At 38.0% G+C, this 21386-nt stretch overlaps 1 protein-coding gene across 1 annotated transcript in view; it reads right to left on the bottom strand.

The window, feature by feature from the left end:
• galnt14 (UDP-N-acetyl-alpha-D-galactosamine:polypeptide N-acetylgalactosaminyltransferase 14 (GalNAc-T14)) overlaps nucleotides 1-17816 on the bottom strand; it is a 139855-nt gene extending 122039 nt beyond the window's left edge. The window contains exon 1 of the mRNA XM_032585047.1: nucleotides 17205-17816. Coding sequence (XP_032440938.1) covers nucleotides 17205-17360 — 156 coding nt within the window. The 5' untranslated portion in view covers nucleotides 17361-17816. The remainder of the gene's footprint in view (nucleotides 1-17204) is intronic.
• Nucleotides 17817-21386: the final 3570 nt, after the last annotated feature.

Below are 21386 nucleotides of genomic sequence, written 5' to 3'. Positions count from 1 at the left end.
TACACAGTAGGACAAACACCAACTCATCCATTTTCTCTCTCATCTTCTTTCTTCAACGTTGTTTCGCCCAGCAGAAACCAGGAGAACACACTCATACGCTCACAAGCATCTCTGTCATCAATTTAAGGCTGAGTATAGATCGCTCCCTGAAGCAGCAGCTTGTTTGGTTTCTACATTATTTTCTGGTTCACCACACACACACACGCACGCGAATACACACACACACACGCATTCATCCAAATATCTGAGCACAAACCTTCAGCCTGAGAGTAACTGCATTTTGATTACAGAGGAACTTCTTTCTCACATCAGGTTGTCAGGTTCTGATCTGTAAAATGTTCACACAGTCCTTTTCAAACAGAATCAATCATTCTGATCATTAAAAACCTCATTATTATTGTCTTTAGTTCTAAGTGAAATCTGTCTGTTCTCTTTAGTTTAGAGTTTTAATCACAGATCAGGAGATGAGGGACAGCAAGTGAAAGATATAAATCATTATGATATTTAATTTATTATTGCTCTGATTAAACCAACCATTGTGATTATTAAAAACTGATAAGGATTGTAATACCTGACATTATCTTCTGGAAAAGTGCAAACACACCCTTTACAATAACTTCATCTCTAAAAGCAGAGCCAAATTCACAGCAGCGGAATAAATAACTGGAGAAAACGTTGATGAAAATGTGCAGATCAAGATTAAGATCTTTACATCTAAATGTAAAAGAGTTTTTTTCTGTAATTCTGTTAGAAGCTGATAAACTGCATGAATGGAAAAAATATATCCAATGCTGAAGTTTGATATTAACTCTGCAGCTTTTTAACGGCACCTAAAAAATAAATTCAAAGACTTGATTGGATTTTGCTCATTATTGGAAGAGAAAATTAGTAAATATGTAATAATAAAACTACATCATGTTTTTTAATGGTAGCATTTGAACTTTAGCATTTTTAGCTTTTCATCTATAATATAAGCATAACATAAAATATAACGTTGACTAAAAGTGACATAATCATTACTAAAGGACTAACAACATAATTTTATGACTGAAGGTTGTGTGAGTTGGTAAGTGGAAACCAAATGTCTCACAAGTTAAGCAGAAATGTAATTTTTCTTTATGAAAACTAAAGTTCTGCTGATATATCACTGGACCTACAGACATAAATATCACATCTTTAGAGGATTTCTTCTCTAAAAATGGGAGGTTTCTGCACCTCATCCATCAGTTTCAGCTTTCCTGAAACATCCTTAATGTTTTCATCAGTTTTTTAACACCTTGTCGATATTTTTTTTATTTTAGACAGCCTGCTAGTTGCCTCTAAATATGCCACCCTGTGCTATTACTTTAACCAGACACAAATGTGATGTGATGCACACAAAAATCAAAATCTGTGTTTTTTCCTCTGATTACTATGATCTGGTCCAACCAACACATGGAGCCTAAAGCTGCTGCTGTGGTAACATGATATGATAAACCCTTTAAAATGCTTCATCATCTCAATCAGCTAAAATCTCTTATGTGGCTACAAGTCATCAAATCCACCAATCTGCCTATTATTGGTACAGAATGATTAGAAATAAAAGCAGAGCAAACAAATCTTCATTCAAACTCTAGTTTCTTTTCCTAAGACATTACCATAAAAAACTTTAGCAGCCTATTGCTAAAGAAGATCAGGTTCAGTCACAAGATAAAGAATAGAAATTAAATTTCAGGAACTAGATTCTTGCTTCAGGTTTTGTACACTCTGCAGTCGACCTTTGACCTGGTTGTGTAGGCAGCAGAGCCGAGATGAGGTGGAGAGTCCCAACAGGGATCAACACAGGATCAAATTGCATATTCATGGTCCAGGAAAGTGCCAGACAGTAAAGCATCCACCACAGCTCATATGAGAAGCAGAGCAGACGACATTCACAGATATCTGTGTTTATAGGTTTTTCTGTATATTTCGTCTTTTATTTACAGAATTTTTCCTGCATCCATGCAAGATTTTACATCTCTGTTCAATCAAGTTCAGAACTGAGAAGAAAAACAACCAAGGCTTATTTTCTGTGTGTGTGTGTGTGTGGGGTGTGGGGGGGGGGGGGGGTGCAGGTGTGTGTCTACATGCATATTTATGAGATGACAGATGGGATGTGATTTAAAAGTTACCTTGTACAGACGCAGGTTTTACCCTTCACATGTATATAAAAAGCCTATGGAGAATAAACTGCGAAAAATTATTAAAACTACATGGAGATGTTTTCTATTAAACCCTACACAAGTACAGAGTAATGGTTGATTTATCTTATCAAATTTGTGAAGATATCAAACAGTCAATGTTGTGCTTTAAACTTTAAATCAACACGTTTCCTAATAGATGTTGCATATTTTTGGACCAATCACCAGCATTTTCTACATGCTGCACATTTCTTCTTCAACTCCATTCAGTCAATAGCAGAGAGGAGCAGCAGCTCCTATTAATCAGCAGTTTGCACATGTGCAGGGTTGATCTTCTGGGTTTTTTGTCCCAGTGGAGAGTATGCACTGTGTGAGCGAAAACATAGCACAAAACATCCTGTCATTTTTTTTCTCTGTGTGATTATTTTTCTTGTAAACACAGCCAAAAATCACAGCACATCCATTGTCTTTATTTTCTGAGTGTGAGGATTTGTGTCAGGAGATGCTGTGGGTATAAAATAAGCCTCTTAAAAATGTTCATTTTAAACTAAACGGAACATGTGTTGCTCCCAAAACTTTCAATATTTATCTGCTTATGTTCAAAGATGCTGACATGCTGTGCACTCAACATAAAACAGATGATTAAATATTGGCCTACAAGAATCATAAAAGGTATACAGAGCTGGCAACATTTACTGCCATCCTGTGTAAGGATTACTAAAGCGCCTGTGAGTAAATTGATATTTTATTGCAGAAGCAGCATAGTCTGAATGTTTTAATTGTTTTTAATAAAGCCACTATGAATATTAGCAAACCTTTTTTAGAAAACCTGACAGCACTAAGTCTTCTCCATTAATATTCCACAAGGTTGGAACAATTTTACAAAATGCTCCAGCAGGATTTTGTTTCTGTTGAACCATTTGTGTGGATTTGGCCACAAAGCTTCATCCCAACAACGACTGATTGTCAAGTTCATCATATTTTTACTTTAATATCTAAAACTTTAAAGACTGTAAAATGCTTCAGGCCTTGGAAGAGAAAACCAAACTATTTGCTGGCATAATTTTTAAAAATGAGGATTTTCTATTGTTTGAGTAATAAACATCCACATCAAACATCTCGACAAATGCTTCATCCAATATTGCCTCAAAGAAGGTTTGGGGATAATGTTGTTGAAACGGTTCAGCCAATCAGCTTCTCTTCCTCCTCAATTTCCTCCATCTTCACTTAAAGCTTTGACCTGTAAGTTGTAAATCTTTTCTGTCGGAGAAAGCCGATAGAAATCCAAAACTGCTGTTAAAGACAAGCACAAACACTCGTTCCACGTCTTCCCTGTGTCAGTAAATCTTAGCGGTTTGAAGGATTTGATTTCCACATTTCAGCCGAGGTTGTGCTTACCAAACCAAAACCGATGTACACTTCTATAAATGTAGGAGGTTTTCTTTCTGTTCTGCCTGATAAAACTTCCTACATCTATAATTCAGGAGACATTCCTGCCCCACCACGTCTCTCTAATCCACAAACATCCAGGCTGCAGTCTTCAGAAATGCTTATCGAATCATAGCTGTTCGAAATTCCTCACCTGCCTCTGGAAAACCTCCCTTTGCTGTGTGTGTATAGAAATGCTCAGAGTGGGTTTGTGTGAGATGAAGAGGGGAGGTCAGCAAACACTGCAGAGCAGCTTGCAAGCAGGGCAATAATTCACCCTCAGCAAAAGGCATTAATAAAAAAAAACTTCACAGAAGAGACAAAATACATTGTGTATTTATTGTTTTTTTCTCTCCACGTTTTCCTCTCACCCCTTTCCTTTCACACAGAAACACAAATCCACTCCCTCTCTGCCTCACCTTTAATCTTCATCAAGGCTTTTGCAAAGAAATGTGATGATAAATGGCACCCAAATAAAAAAAAAACTAATAACAGTCTTTGAGTTGAAGAGACAAGATTGAAACTCATTAAAGGTTTTGACAGCAGGTGTGTGAAGGTTTCTGTAGGTGTGTGGAGCCGCGTTTATCTCTGAGTGGACAAATGGAGAAAGAAATGATTCCAGAGGAGAGTTGAGGAATTGTTGGACATATCAGTCCTCCCTGAATCCTCCTGGTTATATTGCTTTCTTCACACTCTTGGCGAAGAGATTAACAGCTAATGGAGCGGATATATCTGCTATTAGCCCCAGCAAGCACAACAATAACAACTATGACAACACTGACAGCTTGGAACGTGCTCTGCTTCAGATGACGGCTACAACAACGGCGCTACAAACATCAGAAATGTATCTGCTTCTTTTTCTCCTCGGCCTCGTGTCGGACTGGAAATAAAACCCTGAAGAGGGATTAGCATTAGTCACAAAGCAAAAAGAAACTTTGGGGACTCAAACAACTCAAATCCTTTAGCCAGACTGTAATGTTAAATGGAATATTGTTTCTGCAATTTGGATTATTAATATGAGACTTTATAGGAAATTACATCAGAAGAGCCTCATTAGGATTTGAAATGCAAGCATAAATATCCAAATGAATGTCTTTATTTCTACACATCTGCATTGAGGCATGATTAAGTTAATTGTTTCATTTATCAGAATAATCTTGCAGCAGTGTTTGGTGAAAGCCTGGAGCTTTCAGTTCATCTTCACCAAATCAGTGTAAGAGGAAGTCAGGCGATTTTAATGGTCGGCTGATAAATTGGATCCTTTGCCAAATATCTGCAATTGGTCTTGATGGAAAAGAGTTTGCTTATTGTTTTTACAGGCAAATATTTGGGCAGCAACCTGCTCTGAAAAAACACATGAAGCACAGCGTCCTGTGGAGACTCCTCCTGAGACCCAGGAGGAGTCAGCAACCCAGGCGATAATTTCTAGAGAACCGTATTTTTCATTTTTTTTGGCTGTTTGTGTGGATCTCATAAAATGTCACATTGATGCCTTCATTTAGCCACCTGTAGAGTAAGTAGGGACAATTTCTGACTGACATCAGATAAAGTTAAATTAGGACATTGGTGTTTCTAACAGGAGAGACAGAATGTGCTAGGTTTAAAAGTTGAGAGAGTTTGAGCTGTATTTCTGTGTATAAATGGAGGTGGGTGGTCATTATTTTTATTCTTCAGCCCTTAGAGTAGTAGTAGAGACAGAAAGTCAACACACTGTGTAGTAATATGCATAAGTTAGCACACAGAGTGTGGAGCAGCAGCAGAGCAGAAAACTCCTCACACTGCTGGTGTGTACGGATGGATGTCTGAGCTCTCATGTCTGTTTGTCTGCACACATTATCTGTTAACTTAATGCTACAAAATGCAATTACACTTGAATGGAGCCATTTCTGACTGTGGGCGTCAGAATAGAATGAATAAGTGGGAAGGATATGATTTGACATTTTAAAACAGTATTTGTGCTCTGAGTTTTCCATATTTGTCAGATGTGTGTGGATCCCGATCGATGTCATTTCCTCTGACAGTCTGCTTGTGTAAAGCAAATATTTCTGCATAAGACTGCTGAAACATCACAATATTTTAAATGTTCTTGATTTCCTTCTGGACATACAGTATAGTCAAATTTGGACACCCTCCTCACAAAAAGTGAGGAGGGTGTCATCATTTCTCTGCAAACACATTTTGCAAACGAATGTTGACTTTTTAAGATAAGAATGTTCTGGAAAAAGAGAAAATAGCCAGGACTACTCACCAAGTACAAACAACAACAGTCCTTCAAGGTTAATCAACACAATCAGAACTTTGATTCTTCAAACTGAGGAAGTCAGAAATATTAGTAACGCCAAACTAACCCTTACCAAAAAATTAAGATGTTACAAATATACTTTTCATTTTGAGTCGGTTAAGCTGCACATGAACTACCAGCTGACCTTTGACTGACATTAATCAAAGCTTTGCAGGCATTAGAATAACTGGAAACAAACCAAGTTGTAAACAACATCCTGCAGTGATGAGAGAAAAAGCGGTCGCTCTGTGGAAGATCATCTTAATTTGTGCAAACTGTACACAAAGACGGGCCTGCATGGTCGCCCCACTGCTTAGTGATTTCTGACATGTTTTAAACAATAACCTGCCAGAAAATGCTGTGATTGCATTGATGAAAGCTTGGCTTGAAGCAGAAGAAGCTGGCTGTGACCAGCGCTGAATGGAGAAATGACACGTGGAGCACAAATGACTGGTGACAGAGAAAACAGCTTGTTCTCTGTCTGCTCTGAACCAGTTCATTTGCTCCCTGTCGACTTGCTGTTGTTCCTCGAGTTGGACGTGATTCTGCTTCTTAGCTCTTTATCTCTTAGCTCTTCTCCTCCCGCTCATATATTTCTAAACGATATCATTTTCCCTTCATACTTTTCAGGAATTAAACATTAAAAATGTGGTTTTATCCCTTTGTGTCACTTCTCTCGTTCTCTCTTACAATCCTATTCTGTCCAATTTCCTTTTTACTGAACTCCCTCTCTCTCTCCGACTTTCTGCACAAGTTGTCGTCACATTTTTGCTCCAAATGTCTCTGTTATCCTTCGTTCCAACTCTCTTTATCCTCCTTTTCCACTCCACTCTCTATAAAGTAGATTGATAGCTCAATCCTTCATACATCAAGGTGAGAATTACAATTTTCACACCAGCACGCACAAATGTCAGCAGACAATTACCGAGCTATTCATGCAGCCTTTGCACGCACACACACACACTCTTTACTTTCCTCTATCAGACCATTTTGACATTTTACAAAGCAGCCCAGATTCAGCTGAAAATGACGTTTAAAGTGGGACATCAGAGGAGACAAGAACATAAAGCTGACCAGTTATCAGGAACCTTTCTTCAAACCACCAAGATTTCAACAAAAGCAGACACATTTTAAATGCCACGCTGTTATTTAAAACCAGACACGTACATCATACAATACCTTTTTTTTTAGTAATGATTAATTTGTAATAACGTCTGCAAGATTTGAGGCCTGCTTGGTTTAATGTAGAACTGAAATGATTATTTGGATTAATTGTGATTAATTATTATTGAGGGTATCGTGAACCAATTTAGTAATCAATTGTTAACAGCATTATACACATTAGTGGGGTAACTAAGCCAAAACTGTACAAAAATATATATATTCTGCATTTAAGAAAAAACAAAAAAACCTTTATCTGTAAATATGTTCTACCCAGAACGTCACCTGGTTCAAATTCTGTAAAAATAAAAATCTAGGCATTTTTTGCTATCCAATTAATAATTAGTTTACCCAAAAAATAAACACTAGATCAGCTCTACACTGTACTGATGTTAAGTCAAGCATAAAGGACTTTTTGATGTTAAAAGTATTTTAGCTGCAGATGCATCCTTTGCTACAAATGATCCAGGAATGATTTTGATGCACTTTAAGCAGTAAAAAGCTTATTTCTTTATTTAGCTTTAGGATGTTTTAATCAAGAAACAACAACTAAACTGTGTATGGACACAACTTTTTCAATAAAACTGTTTTGAAAGTAAAATAATAATTTTGTTGACAAATTGCGACAGAATGACAGACAAAATACTATTGATTTTTGGTTGCACATATGCTACTTAATGCTACTTTTGCATAAAGCACTTTGAATCCCCGTGTGTATTAGCAGTGCCATGCTAGTAAATCTACTTTGCTTTATAAATGACAGGATGACAAAACTCCTCCACTGTTAGTTTGTTGGCAGAAAGTTGAAAAGTTTGGGAACTACCAGTTAATGTCAAGTTTTAATACCAACATTTTCTAGGAATCACGTTGTTGCTAAAAAAAATAAGTCGGATCAAATTGAGTTTCTGCAGCAGCGTTTTAGAAAATCCTCCCTGAAAATAAAGTTTAAAGTTGATTCTCTCCAAGGTTATCTGTTACGGGTCGACAGATTCCTTGTTTATCCCTTCAGTTCTGGAGCCTTTTGGTTCCTGATTAATTTGTAATCAGAGTCAGATAGCATAAGATTTAAAAAATATCCTTAAAAAGTTCTGGTGGTTGGTGAATCATTCCTTTTAAAAGCAGCCACTATTCAGTAATAGCAAAACAAATATTATACAAATAATATTTAATATTGAAATTAATTTGTACATGTTGATTTAGAGACACAACATAGCTATAACTGAAACTAGAATTATTGCTTTTTTCAGTCTGTGTGTATCTGAGGATGTTGGAAACAAAAGCAAACACTGTAGACTCCGATAACTCTACAGTCAAACATGTTTGATTGCGCCGCATCCTCAAAGTTAAAAAATCCCAATTATACCGATTCTTGCAGTTTTTTTTATTTATTTATTTATTTTTAAGAATTGGTTGAATCATTTATAAAGGATGAAGGAATGAGCCAGGCTAAAAATGCAAATGCTTTTCTTAGGTTTTTGTAGGAAGCACACTCGCTGCTGCAGGAATGGCACAGTGATTGCAAATTGGCTGTCTGTGTAATATACAGACAGACTGCTCATTTAGCTGAAACCTGCAGGAGCAAAACAAGAAATCAATGCAGTTCTAAAACACCTCACTTACTTATCTGTAATTTTCTCAATGTGCTCTTTTATAGCAGCCCAACGTTTAAGTGCCCATAGTGAGGAAGCATGGAGCCTTTGGGTTTAGCCAGAATATCAGCATTACACAACATAAACCTGAGATCACGAAATTACGATGGACTTTATTGGTATTTAATGCAAACCTTTTCAAGATTACACTGGGGTGTAGAGAGCAAGCAGAGCAAACAGAACCCTGCAGCCTGTTCAGTTGACTGTGATGAAATATGACTCATGAGAAAACCAAACTAACTCCAGGTGGCGTCCTGTTGGTCCATGTTGCTTAACCACAGCAAATTACACAAGCTAAAGGTGTTTCTACTGTTGGAGCAGGTTTGTAAGGATTTTTAACTCTGCAGTAATGAGGGAGATGATGCAATATTTCATATTTGAGGCAAACATGCTTCCAGACTTCCTGGACATTTTGATGTCAAACTTTCATACTTTTCCAAACACAATTTTTTTCTGGCCCTTTTTTGAAGTGCAAATATGAAAGTTATTATTTGAATACTGATCAGCCTTTTGATGTGTATTGCAATATTAACATGAACAGAATTTCAATCCAAATGAAGTGCTTCAATCCAATATTCAGTAAGACTTTATATTTCACCTGCCATCAGTCAAAATCACCCATATTTAATATATTTGGTCTCTTAATTAGACTTCAATAATCCTCAACACTAACTTTATGTATAGTTTTATTTGCAGAGATGCTAAAGCTCATTGTGGCGGACGGGGAGATTATAATGAAGGAAAGGGGGAAAAAAAGAGTTTGTAAAATATTCAGCAGCATCGTGGTCACATGTCTTCCTGACATCATGTTTAGCTGATGGACAGGGAAAGAAAAATTATCTGGAAATATAGTCATTTTTTTCTATTTAATGAAATTGGAATCAACCTTTTTTCAGATTGCTTGGTTTATCATATTGAACTATGTGGAAAAAACAAATTTGTTAGTGAAAAAAATACAAAAAAATCTCACAAGATGAAAGTGTCACGAAACGGTGCGGTGAGGGGTGGTGAGGCAGACGCAGCAGACCCAGGTAGGACGAATAAATGATTTTAATGATGAATGTCCCACAAAAGTCCACACAACCAGGCAGCACGACTGAGCAGAAGCCAGGGCTCAACGTCGGTAGCAACTGGTAAATAGAATGGACAAGACGAAGGACTGAACGCACATTAGACGAGGACCCGACAGAGACGTTGAGACACAGGTGACATTAAATACACGGGAGGGTAATCACAGAAACGAGACACACCTGGGAAACAATCAAGGGGAAGACAGGGCAACACGAAGACTCGGGGACACAGAAAACTCTAAATAAATACACAGAAAACACAGAACGTGACAGAAAGTAAAGAAGGAGCATCCAGGAATATTGAGTAACTCTGTCATATTTGCATTGTATAAACCATTTGTTTTTTCTCCAAACTGTAATGTTTGGGTTCAGTAGAAGAGCCAAACTGTCAGGTGATTCATCCTGAGAAGCTTTCAAACAACAGCAGGTTGTCAGCCAGGTGATGAGACTTTCCCACAGATAAGGCCCTCAGTGGCAGAGGCCAGTTTAGTTAGCCAACCTGTGAGCCCCCCTGCACTACGAGCTTCATATAAAACATTATTACCATTATTCCCACCCTGGGAGCTGGTTATGGCTCCTCTGAAAACTCATTTCCCTCTCCTCTTGTCCATGTGAATACCTCCTGATAGGGAGGGAAGGAGAAAGGAACAATAACCGCATTTCATATGGGGAAATGAATAATTTCAACTGCGAATGCGCCTCCAGTTTGTGTATGTGTGTAATTGTGTCATTTACTGTAGTGTAAGGGGGCATTGTGTTTGCGTCTTGTCCTATTGTGGAGCGGCTGGGCGTTGTGATACACAAGGCGAGCACAATGATTGGAGCATCGATCATGTTTTTCTTGAGGAACGACAGACAGAAACCTGTCAGAGGCGGACAACATCCTGTTTGCAGAGAGAATTTCAATGAGATCCAACATCTCAAAGTTCAACAGCCGTGATGGTTTCTGGCTTAAAAGTGAAGAAACAAACAGAAAATAAGCTGGAAAGTGTTTTACAGAATATATAAGGAATGAAACAACGAAGGAGCTAAACTAGGCCAAGCATGGAAAAGATGTACAGGACTAAACGAGTGTGTTGGAAATAAAACATGATAAGAACGAAAAATGTGACTGAACTTCCTGGATTTTAACATTTTTGTGAATCTACCAGTTGAGGTGATTGTTTACATTCTCAGAGACAGAAAAAAAATATGTTAATATCTGGACTGCTAATGTAAGAGGTCAAACATTTACACTGTCAATAAATCTGTTTTAAAATAATAAATCCCTGTTTTGCAGTGATTCCTCACACACACAGTGTGACGTCACCTCTGCTCCTATAATTAGTGATTTATCATAGTAGGAAAGCTAGAAATAAATATCTGTGTATGTAGGCCTGTCCCAATAAACAATACATCATTTAATCGTACGATAAATTAAAACTATCGACCTCATTTTAATTATCGGTTTTATCGTCTCTTCCGGCCTTTTTCTCTTTCTGTTAATGACACTGAATGAAAAAAGGTTCAACTCCGGTGCTCTCCACTGACGCCCCCTTCCTCATGTCCTCAGTGTAAAGCCCAGCGGACTCTAAACGATCTTAGAGCTGTCGGCCGATCGTCGGCCAATTTTCAAAACCTGACAGACCACACATTACCCGACAGAAATCCTAGGTATAACGGTTCCATCGGGTTCGTTCCTGCCCTGTGGTGTCCAACAATGGGCACAAAATAATGGCTACAAGTCCAGTGAACTAATTTTAAAACCAGGCATTAATCAATGCTGTACTACAATCTACCTGCAATGCATGTGGCTAGTGTCATTCCTGACTGAATGAAAATCATTATAACCTATTGTTAACGAAGAACAGCTGAAAAGTTACCGGGTTTATCAACTGCGGTAGCAATTTCGCTCCAACTCCTCCCCTTGTCATTTCTATATTCTTTGCACAAAATGTTGAATAAACATTAATGTTGTTTCCATTCCGGTTGCGCGGCGTCAGCTGTTTGGGATTCCCCTCCGTAATTTCCCCTCAGAAAGCAGGAGGGAGGGGGGCGGGGGTGGGGGTGTGGGAGGTGAGGAGATGGGGAGGGATCCACGCTTTCTGATTGGCTACCTGTCACATTCAACAGGTTGCGTTAAAGCTCCCAGTGTGGAAAACTCCTGATTTGGATCGGAGCGGCAACGACGATCTACCGTAGCACACCACACACTACAGGATGATCGGTTATAAAATCGCAAGCGACAATCGTAGAAGAAGAAAATGTCCCAACATTCTAAGATTGTTGTAAGGGGAAAAATCGGGGCAAAATAAATCGTGTAGTGTGAACTATTGCATCAGGTAGTCGGATGTGACCATCTCCTCTATTTAAATCTAATTATTACTGAAGGGCAATATAATAATCTGCACTCTTTTGGTTGAATGCAGTATTTATTTCCACTTTGGCTTTATGTTGTTTAGTTTTTATTGAAGTAAAATTTTTGTTAATGGGGACTGAGAATCCATTTTATTTTTGTTTTTGATTGTTTTGTTTACTTTGTTTATCAGTTCCAGTGTTTAGTGTTCTTTTGAAAATAAAGAACACGTTTCCATTAAATCAGTGTAAAAAGGTCTTCAAACAATATTATTGTTTATTGCAATAAATTTTGAGACAATTAATCGCTCAGCAAAATTTGTTATTGTGACAGGTGTATGTAAATACTAAAAAAGTACTTTTCCTTTTTGATGATTGATTTTTTTTTGTTAGTAGTAAAATTACAGGACAAACGTAAACAAAACAGAGTTCAACAGAAGTTAAATAAGTGTAGGCAGAAGGGTTCACTTATTATGTCTAAACTCTTTAACAATCATCTTAGCATAAACAGCAGCAGTATTTTTTTTTACCAATACAAAACAAAGAATTAAATAACTGGTGCAGATCACGTCTCACAGAAACAGAAAACTTCAGTTTGGTGTTTGTTTACTACTTCTTCCTTGCAATTTTTTTATTTTTTATTATAAAGCTTTCATTTTTTTATCACAGTTATTCAGCACAATTCCTCTAAATTTATACTTTGTTTATGGCTTAGTATTGGTTTTATATGCATTACCATTTTTGGCACTATTAGGCAGAAGGATAGAGATTTATGCTGTTGAACATCTTTGGCTTTATATGAAGTGCAAATTATTTTGAACATTTTACTTCTGTTTGCTTGGGACAGTTTTTGATTAGACAGGAAAAACTGAGTAAACAACAACATCGCTAACAAGCAAGGCCTGTGAATCGTCGGAGAAGAAGTCACGATGGGTGAGAAACATAAATAACACACACACACACACACACGCCTCCTTTGGGATTTATTTAAGGCACACACACAAACACAGGGTCTAATGTTTATTCAGAGCCACAAACGAGGAACAGACCTGCTGATTGTTTCTGACCTGCTGTGTATTTATGCTCCTCTGCACCGTTCCAGCTGATAGTTACCCAACACTAACACTGCCTGCATTTACATATACGCTAATAATGTGATTAACATGTGATTAAGCCAATAAGAGCCTGTGTAAACAACTTCTGATTACATGCAAAACATGGAAATGAATTTAGCAGGAACAGAAATAGGAATTTTAATCCCAAAAGAAAAGACATTTCCACAGAAGTTACATTTAAAAGTCTATTGATTCTGAAATGTTACGTTTTATTTCAACTAAAACTGAATTTATATATGTTCAAATGTCCTAAAGATTTCTAGATGAGCTCAAAGGTCCAGAACTACTACTGATGAGAAAATCCAGGTCAATAAATTTGCGACTTTATGTCGATATAATTATTTGTTTGTGACTCTAAGCTGATCTCAATTCTGACAGCAAAGTGTAACAAACTCTAATTATTTAAGAAAAAGCTCAAATCTGACCAACAATTACATTTTATGTTGTAATAGTTAAGTTTGTTTTTACACAGAAAAATGAACAAAAGAATTTACTTAACCTGCAACCAGATGTGGATTATCAAAACAGCTGTAGGTAAAAGTTACACCCAAAAACAGCTGGTCAAACATCAGCGATAGAACAGCTGCACCAGATGAAAATCAAAGTTCTGGAATGGCCTAGTCAAAGTTCAGAACTTTTTCTGACAAGAAGTCATTCCAGAGAAGAGAGCTTACTTTATTGAAGATATGCTAATTCTAGATACAATGCTCCTTCACTTTCATTTCCCTGAAAACAGCTGAGTTGCATTAAAACTATTGAGCACCAACGAAACAGTCAGTCCCAGAAACTTTCAGGTCTGGTCCAAAGTAACTCTAGCTTCAGTTCCAACATGTATTCAGATAATAAGCCATCACACACTGGATGAATCCCAATTAGCTCCTCTTATTCCTGCAACAGAAGCAGACTGTGTGCAGAGTAATGATCGCAGGAGGCCACCTTTACCTGCTGACAAATCCGACAGCCTCACACTGGCTGTGAAATTCTGTGGGATTAAGTTGGCAAGTCTGAATCTGGCACAAGTAGCAGAGATGAGTTAAACACGTGTGTCATGACTTGAAAAGATCCATTCATTTACACACACACACACACACACACACACGTACACGCCCACACACTCCTGCACAAAGAGCAGAGATTCACTCATTAGCTCAGAGTTTGCAGAACGAGTCCACACAAGTTTTTTCCTCCCTTTTTTCTGTTCTTGATGCGCCACAGTGGTTGCATCTGTTTCTATCTCCAACTGGAGCAGTTTAATTTCACTTTAAGTTTTATATGAGACTTTTAGCAGAGGAATATATTCACGTCAACTTACAGCAACAGAAAATTCAGCTTCAACAGCTGAAAAACAAACCATCTGAAAACACATTCTGTTCACACAAACCTTAAAATTAAGACAAAACTGCTCTGAAAACGTTATTTTTAAACACAGGATCAAACTGAGGTTTTCATCCTGAAAACTCTCAGAATCGGAATATTAGCGAAACGTGACGATATTGGTGCAAGTCGTGATGACAAAATGAGTTGCACTGAGTCACTTTGTAATACGCCGCACACATATTACATTAAGTTGATTCTTATTTATGAAGAGGAAGTTGAATGATTTAAACAGAAAAGACAATCTCTCTTATCCTTCAGGCATTCAGTATTTCTCCAAGTTTAGCTCAGCAGAGAGACGTCCATCTGTTTTAAAAATGATTCAAGAAACAGAATTACTGACAAGTACAACTAACCAAGCTGCTTTTAAACAAAACCATGACTGAAACTGAAAATGTAAACTCATCGGAAAACAATACTAGTATGTCCAGGAGATGAATCACATTTTGTTTTGGAAAAATCAGAGTTCAGTGTCGTTCTCATGTCTGCTTTTTGAGACAAGTAGAGACACGAAGCACATCAGGCTGAGCCGTCAGAGCCGCACAAATCACATGAAGTCAGGTTGTGGAGCTGTTTAAAAAGGGATAAAAAAAATAACTTTAAACACTAAAACATGCGTTTATTTAAGCAGTAAATTATAAATTTAAACCCAGAGTCTAATTTTTAAAAAGTCCACCCAGTAAAGATCCTGATTCGTCACTTAGCAGGAAGAATTTCTCAACGGTACAAGTATAAGCAGGAATTTTATTCAATTCTAAAATATCAAGAAAATATTAAAGCATCATAACATGAAAGAGCATATTACAATTGCATTGGTACAAATATTGATATATTTAGAGTAAAATGCCACTTTTTAATCTGAATGTTGCTCTTAAAAAACTGTCAAATTTGTCTAATTTAGCTGATAGAATTTTCAATACAAGGAAAAGTCTCATGCATCTAAATAAATATCTAAATAAACACTTTAGGAGATAATTCAGTAGCGATTATACAAACCAGCTGGACTTTTATCTCCTTATATTTGTATACTGAGGCCAACAATCAGCACCATAACGGAGCCAAGCTCAGATGGATTTAATAATCCCTTTCCACTGCAGGACTGTGTGGAAAAAAAGTTGGCTTCACAGTTTAAAGCTGCAGCTTAGCTCTTTACGACGCAAGATATCAAAACAGATTTCCACCTCAAACAGTTCTCGCCTCATAGCTTCCACTTCACTGCATCAGATCATCACAGAAGCATAAACACACAGTGCAGGTGTTCTCACACAAAATATGCCCAGACCTCTGTGAAAGCATCCAGTTTGCATTTACAGCTCGGTTATAAAAGCTGAGCTCAGGTGCAGCGACAAACATCTGAGGAACATAATATTTACATTTTCGCAGAATGATGAAGAGAGAATGCTAAAAAACATGCAGCTGTGCAGCGTTCCTGCTTTATAAATTCACATTTTGCCAAAAGACAAAGACGGCTGAAACCCAGCAAACGAAGGAGCTCAATACGCAGCATCGCTTCCACAAAAACATCAATAAAACAGCTTTTCCATCCGAAAACCTTTCATCTCAGAGTTGCAGACAGTCATTAAATTCAAGCCAAACAGAACCGTTAACTGTCTGGTTCTGATGGACACGTGATAGTTAAGATACTTTACTTCTTCAGACAAACAGAAACAAAACTTTAAAGCTTCAGTTTCAAAGAAACTAATCTTTAAATTTATACTTTCATCTAAAAGGAACGGAAATTCACACATAATGACGTTGCATTTATATACTGTGCTCCAAATCTTCCTCAAGATTCCTAAAAACACTCCTGATAACTTAAATGTAGGATATCTACACAAGTTGAATTCTACAGATTACAGAATGAAGCAGATCCCACAGACACAAACCCAGGTTGAAAATCAGTCCAGTTATCTTGAAAAGGTTTATAAACTTTAACACCAGAAATAACTCCTGTGTTACAGTGAAACAGGTCAGAATGAGCTGAAGAGTCTGAAATTGGAAATAAAGTGGTTTGCAAATCAGCAAAGACAAAAACTGTTTGTGTATTTCTGCTGGAAATAAAATTTTTCCCAAGAGATTATAAAGTCTTATCTATCTCCATCTATCTAAAAAATTTATATCTTAGGACGTAAAGCTTCTTAAAAAGTAATAAAAAGTTTTAACAGCCTGACTGTGGGAGCTATCTGAAAGAAAGCGGCACTTTGAAGGATGTTTGGTTACATCTAGTCCTTCAGTTTTATGTCACCAATTACTTTAACCAGCACACATTAGAGAATTTACTTTACTGAATGTCCAAAGCAATGTGCAGTTAAACGAAATCCCTAGAAAAATAAAGCATAAAGTAACCAGGAAGTTTAACTTCTTCTCAAATTCAACATATGAAGTCTATCATCTTATATTTCAAGTTTTCTTCTACTAACATTCAAAGTAAATGTCTACTAAATCAGTTCTTTAATCTCTTTTTTTACTTGAAAATCTCAACACTAACGGAGAGTTACGTTGTTCTGATGTGTAAACGTCATGAAGCGAATAAAAACAAACATCTGGACAAACTTATCAGTGTTGTCATTACCGTTCAGCATCAGTTTCAGTCTGTTTAACCACAAAGTGGCATGTGTGTGTGTTTCCTTCACCTGGTTATTCCCCGTCTCTCCGCCTCCGGCTGCGGCTCCAGCTCCCGCACCGAGCTCCGGTAACTTCCTCCGACTCAGCACCAGCAGGTAAACCAGCGCTCCCAGCCACACCAGCACCGCCACGGCCACCGCCAGCCTCCGACAGAGACGCTTCATTTTCCGGTCAGGAGGAGCCGACGGCGCCCGCAGCCCGGGTGCTGTCAGAATCCCATTTTAGGAACCGGAATTTAAATAAGAAAGAAATAAAAGAAGCGGATAAAAGCAGAGGGAGCTGCTCCAGCTGAGACGACACGAGCCCGTCCGGACCCGCTGGCTGTTCAACACCGTGCGCGCGCGCGCGCGCTCCTTGACGCGCTCTCAACTCTCACCGGAGCTCGAGCGCTTCTGGAACACCGCCGTGTGTCCACGTGCGGGTGAGGTCGGTGCGCGAGTGCGGAGTGAGTGGCTGAGCGCGTTTCTCTGAGGTAGTCCTGGACCCTCCTGCAGGTCTGAATGGGATGGCGGAGCTCCACCTGCCGACACCCACTCAGCTGCTCCAGTGCTGGGCGACATGTGAATGTCTGCGGCTGCAGGAGAACCAGGTGTGCCGCTTGGTGTGGGACCGCAGAGCGGAACATTTTCTCACGTTGTAACACAATTTCATTGTATTTTATAAGAATTATGAGCGATAAACCAACTAAAAGCATAAATGTGAAAGATACACCTGGCTTGGACATTGTTTTGCTATTCAGCACTCTAAAGCAGGGCCGGCCCAAGGTTCTGTGGGGCCTTGAGCAGAATTTGATTTGAGCCCCCCTGTTATGCAGTATCAAGCTCCTCTGCCTTCTCTCAGTGATTCCAGTGCTAACTGGCTCTAGCAACAATAAGAGCCAGGAGGAGGGTCTTAGCACTGTCAATCATGCTTGTGTACGTGCTGCTCACACTCTCCCCCTTATTCTCTGCTATGCTACAACTGGTTCACCATAATAGAGGCTGTCATGAATGCTCCGGCTAGTTGCATGTCCACTGATGACGGCAGATAAATCGTTTTTCTAGCATGGTAAGTTGTTTCTCCACCATTAGCAGTGCATACACAAGCATGACTGACAGCACTAAGACCCTCCTCCTGGCACTGATTAGTCGTTTTTCCAGAAGACGTGTATTTTTTCAGAGGCAATAGTGGCTCAGGGAGGAGGTAGAGGAGCAAATAACTTCAGCAAAAAGATAAAAACAAGCAGAAACCCAAGCTTTAGGACTTATTTATATGCAATAATCTATATTTCATCATAATCAGTTTATCTTTCTCAGATGAGACACAAATGCAGCACATCTGTGTAGTGACCAGTCAGCAGCAATGTGTTTCTGAAGTTTAAAATAGATTTCACTGCTGAGTCACAAATCAGAATATAACAGCAGAACATGGCTGACATGAGGTCAAAGTGAGACTGAACTCTGATCACAGATATCTACCCAGCTCCTACTGAGAAATGGAAAAAAATGTCTCCAGCTGCAACAAAACATCTGGAAAGACGGGAAAAAGAAAGAGAAGAAGAACAAAAATACAAATGGAAAACATGAGATAAACATGGTCAAAAGTGGTAGAAAGAGACAGAGGAGAGACGAAGGCTTTCTGTTTTTATAGCTGCAGTCCCATTAATATCGAGTTAAGAGAGTCAGTGATCCCACGTTTTATTTCAATAAATTATCAGACATCCCACTGAGGATAAAGCTCTGTCTTAGAGTTCATGAATAAAACATGTGGAGCAAAATATAAAAAATGATCCCATTTATGTCAGGAAAGATCTCAGAAAGAAAAACGGTTCAACTATCTTGGCGCGCCATCTAGTGGTGAGGTAACACAACTGCAGAGTAAAACTACATTTTCCAGTGAAGCTTGGAAAAAATACAGATTTTCCCAAACAATACGTTATATTGTCTTCAAAAATTGGCATTGTGCATGAAAAACCCAGAAAAACATAAATGTTTCTGCAGCTTCATGTTACTTTTATAATAATTAAAATCGGTATTTCTGATATTCCCACAACAAATGTAGAGTTTTAGACACAAGTAAAGTTGCTTTTGCAGGTACTGTTGTGTTTATGAAGACCTTGAAGAAACAATGAAGCAGCTATCTCACATGTTTGTGCTTTCCAGGGAATTAACCTTTGAGTGAAAGTATCCCAGTGTGGTGCCCCACCGTGTCCTGCAGGTGGCGAGTGGGCATTAATCTCACAGCACAGCTCAAATTCAATCCCATCTCCTTTTTTAATCTCTTCCTGACCTTTTTAAGACCCAAAATGTTCTTTTATTTTTATAAAAAGTTAGCTGCGCCCACTCTTGAAGGACAGTTATCCAAGAAATGTATTGCATAGCTAAATGCAGATTTATAACTTTTTGCATTCCATATGACTGAGAAGTTTTAATACAATTCAGGTAAGAATCTGCATCAACTTCTTTTCCAAACTGTCTCATTTTTTATTATCTGCCTTTTAGAAAATATGCTGAACAAATGTAATATTTTCCTGTTTTAGTTACAACTGTTCAAAATGTAAAGATTTTTAGCTTCAAATAACTTGATTTGTTTTTGAGTTTACCAACTAACTCGAGTCTTTTCAATAGTACATCTGCAGCATCAGACGTAAAGCTAATGCTACAGTCAGGTTTTACTACTGGTCCCTAAGTGCTGCCTGCTAAACTTAGCAATACAATACAAGCATCATATGTTCATTTATTTAAAGAAGGATGAGAAGAAATTATAAATCAAAACATTTTACTGACAGTCATTGTGTTATTTCTAGCATCTTGTAGCAGTAGTCAGTCTCAGCCTTTAGTCTGAATGTTGTTCCAAATTACAAGTTACAAAAAGAAACACTTATTTTTAAAAAAAATCAATAAATCAGTTTGGAAATCAGTGAATAACTTCTCGGCAGCTTCCTGTTCTATTTCAATCTGGGGATAATTTAAGAACAGAAGCGGTTTATGCTAACTGTTGGGTCCCGTTTTTTCTATATTTTTATTGTTTTATGATGTAGAGTTTAGGGAAACCTTTCATCTCTTTCTGCAGTCCTGCTACATTTCCATGTTTGCCCCTGAACCACATTAGCAGCGGTGCAGCAGGAGTCACCTTCCTGCTGGTGATGACCTCATTCCTGCAGTAGTTTGGGTCATGCTTTATCTTTACATCCTAACAGCAGCACCGTGGCCTGGAATTATTTTATGCATTTTATTTTAATAATATGGACAGAAAAGAGTTTGTTTCTACAATGATTTCTTTGAAGGTTACCTTCACATAACAAGAAAAGTTAAAGATCTCAAAGATTTCTTCTAGTTTGCTAAAAGGTGTAGTACCTGTAAATATTTTGCAATGAATCCATTTGATTTCCAAGTGGTGTATAAACTGCAACAAACTGTAAAGAGCAACATTCAGGCTGGTGTATACGCTGCTACATTTAAAATATCTGATAAATAAATGCTTACATGCACATTAAGTCAGTGTGTGGAAAGCTGGGTTTAGTAGGAACTTTCCTACTTTGTTGTAATGCATAGCTGTGGCAACAAAGTGATTTTACAACCAGGAGCAGCAGATTAGCATCTCAAAAGCTCAAACGATACATGAACTTTGACCCCAAAGGAGTTGAATAAGAGGCTTCATGGATGCAGAGCAGAACCAGAGAATGGAGAGAAGCAGGAAGTTCAAACCGCCGCTACAACAGATCATAATGCCGTCTCTCAGCTTTCTAACCGGTCGGCCAAACAGGAACTGAGAGAGAAACAGCAAAAGCAGCTAGCTAGCAGCTAGCCAACAACTGATGATGTCGTCCAGATCATGTTATTGTGAAATATCTCTGCTGTCTGGAAATGGGGCCATTAACATGTCACAACAGTCATATAGCAACAGCCTTCAGTCAGAAGCCTATTCAGATTCACTGCAAGACTGACTGCTACTGGAGACCCTTTCAACCCACTGGATTACCATCGACAGCGACACTAAAGATCCTTGGATGATATGAGTTACATTCCATTTCTCTTTGGGATTAAAAAAAGTCTTTCTGAATTTAACCGCCTTCAAAACACCAAGTGTTTTTTTTTTGTTACAGAATTACTGAAATAGATTATTGTTTTGGTTCTTACTTTTCAATATACCGATACAAGTTAGGTTTGTATTGACAAACATATGGAAATAAATTGACACCAACACAAAAG

This window comes from Xiphophorus hellerii, chromosome 15 (genome assembly GCF_003331165.1).
Source record: "Xiphophorus hellerii strain 12219 chromosome 15, Xiphophorus_hellerii-4.1, whole genome shotgun sequence".
Lineage (NCBI taxonomy): Eukaryota > Metazoa > Chordata > Actinopteri > Cyprinodontiformes > Poeciliidae > Xiphophorus > Xiphophorus hellerii.
This window is presented reverse-complemented; position numbering and strand designations above follow the sequence as displayed.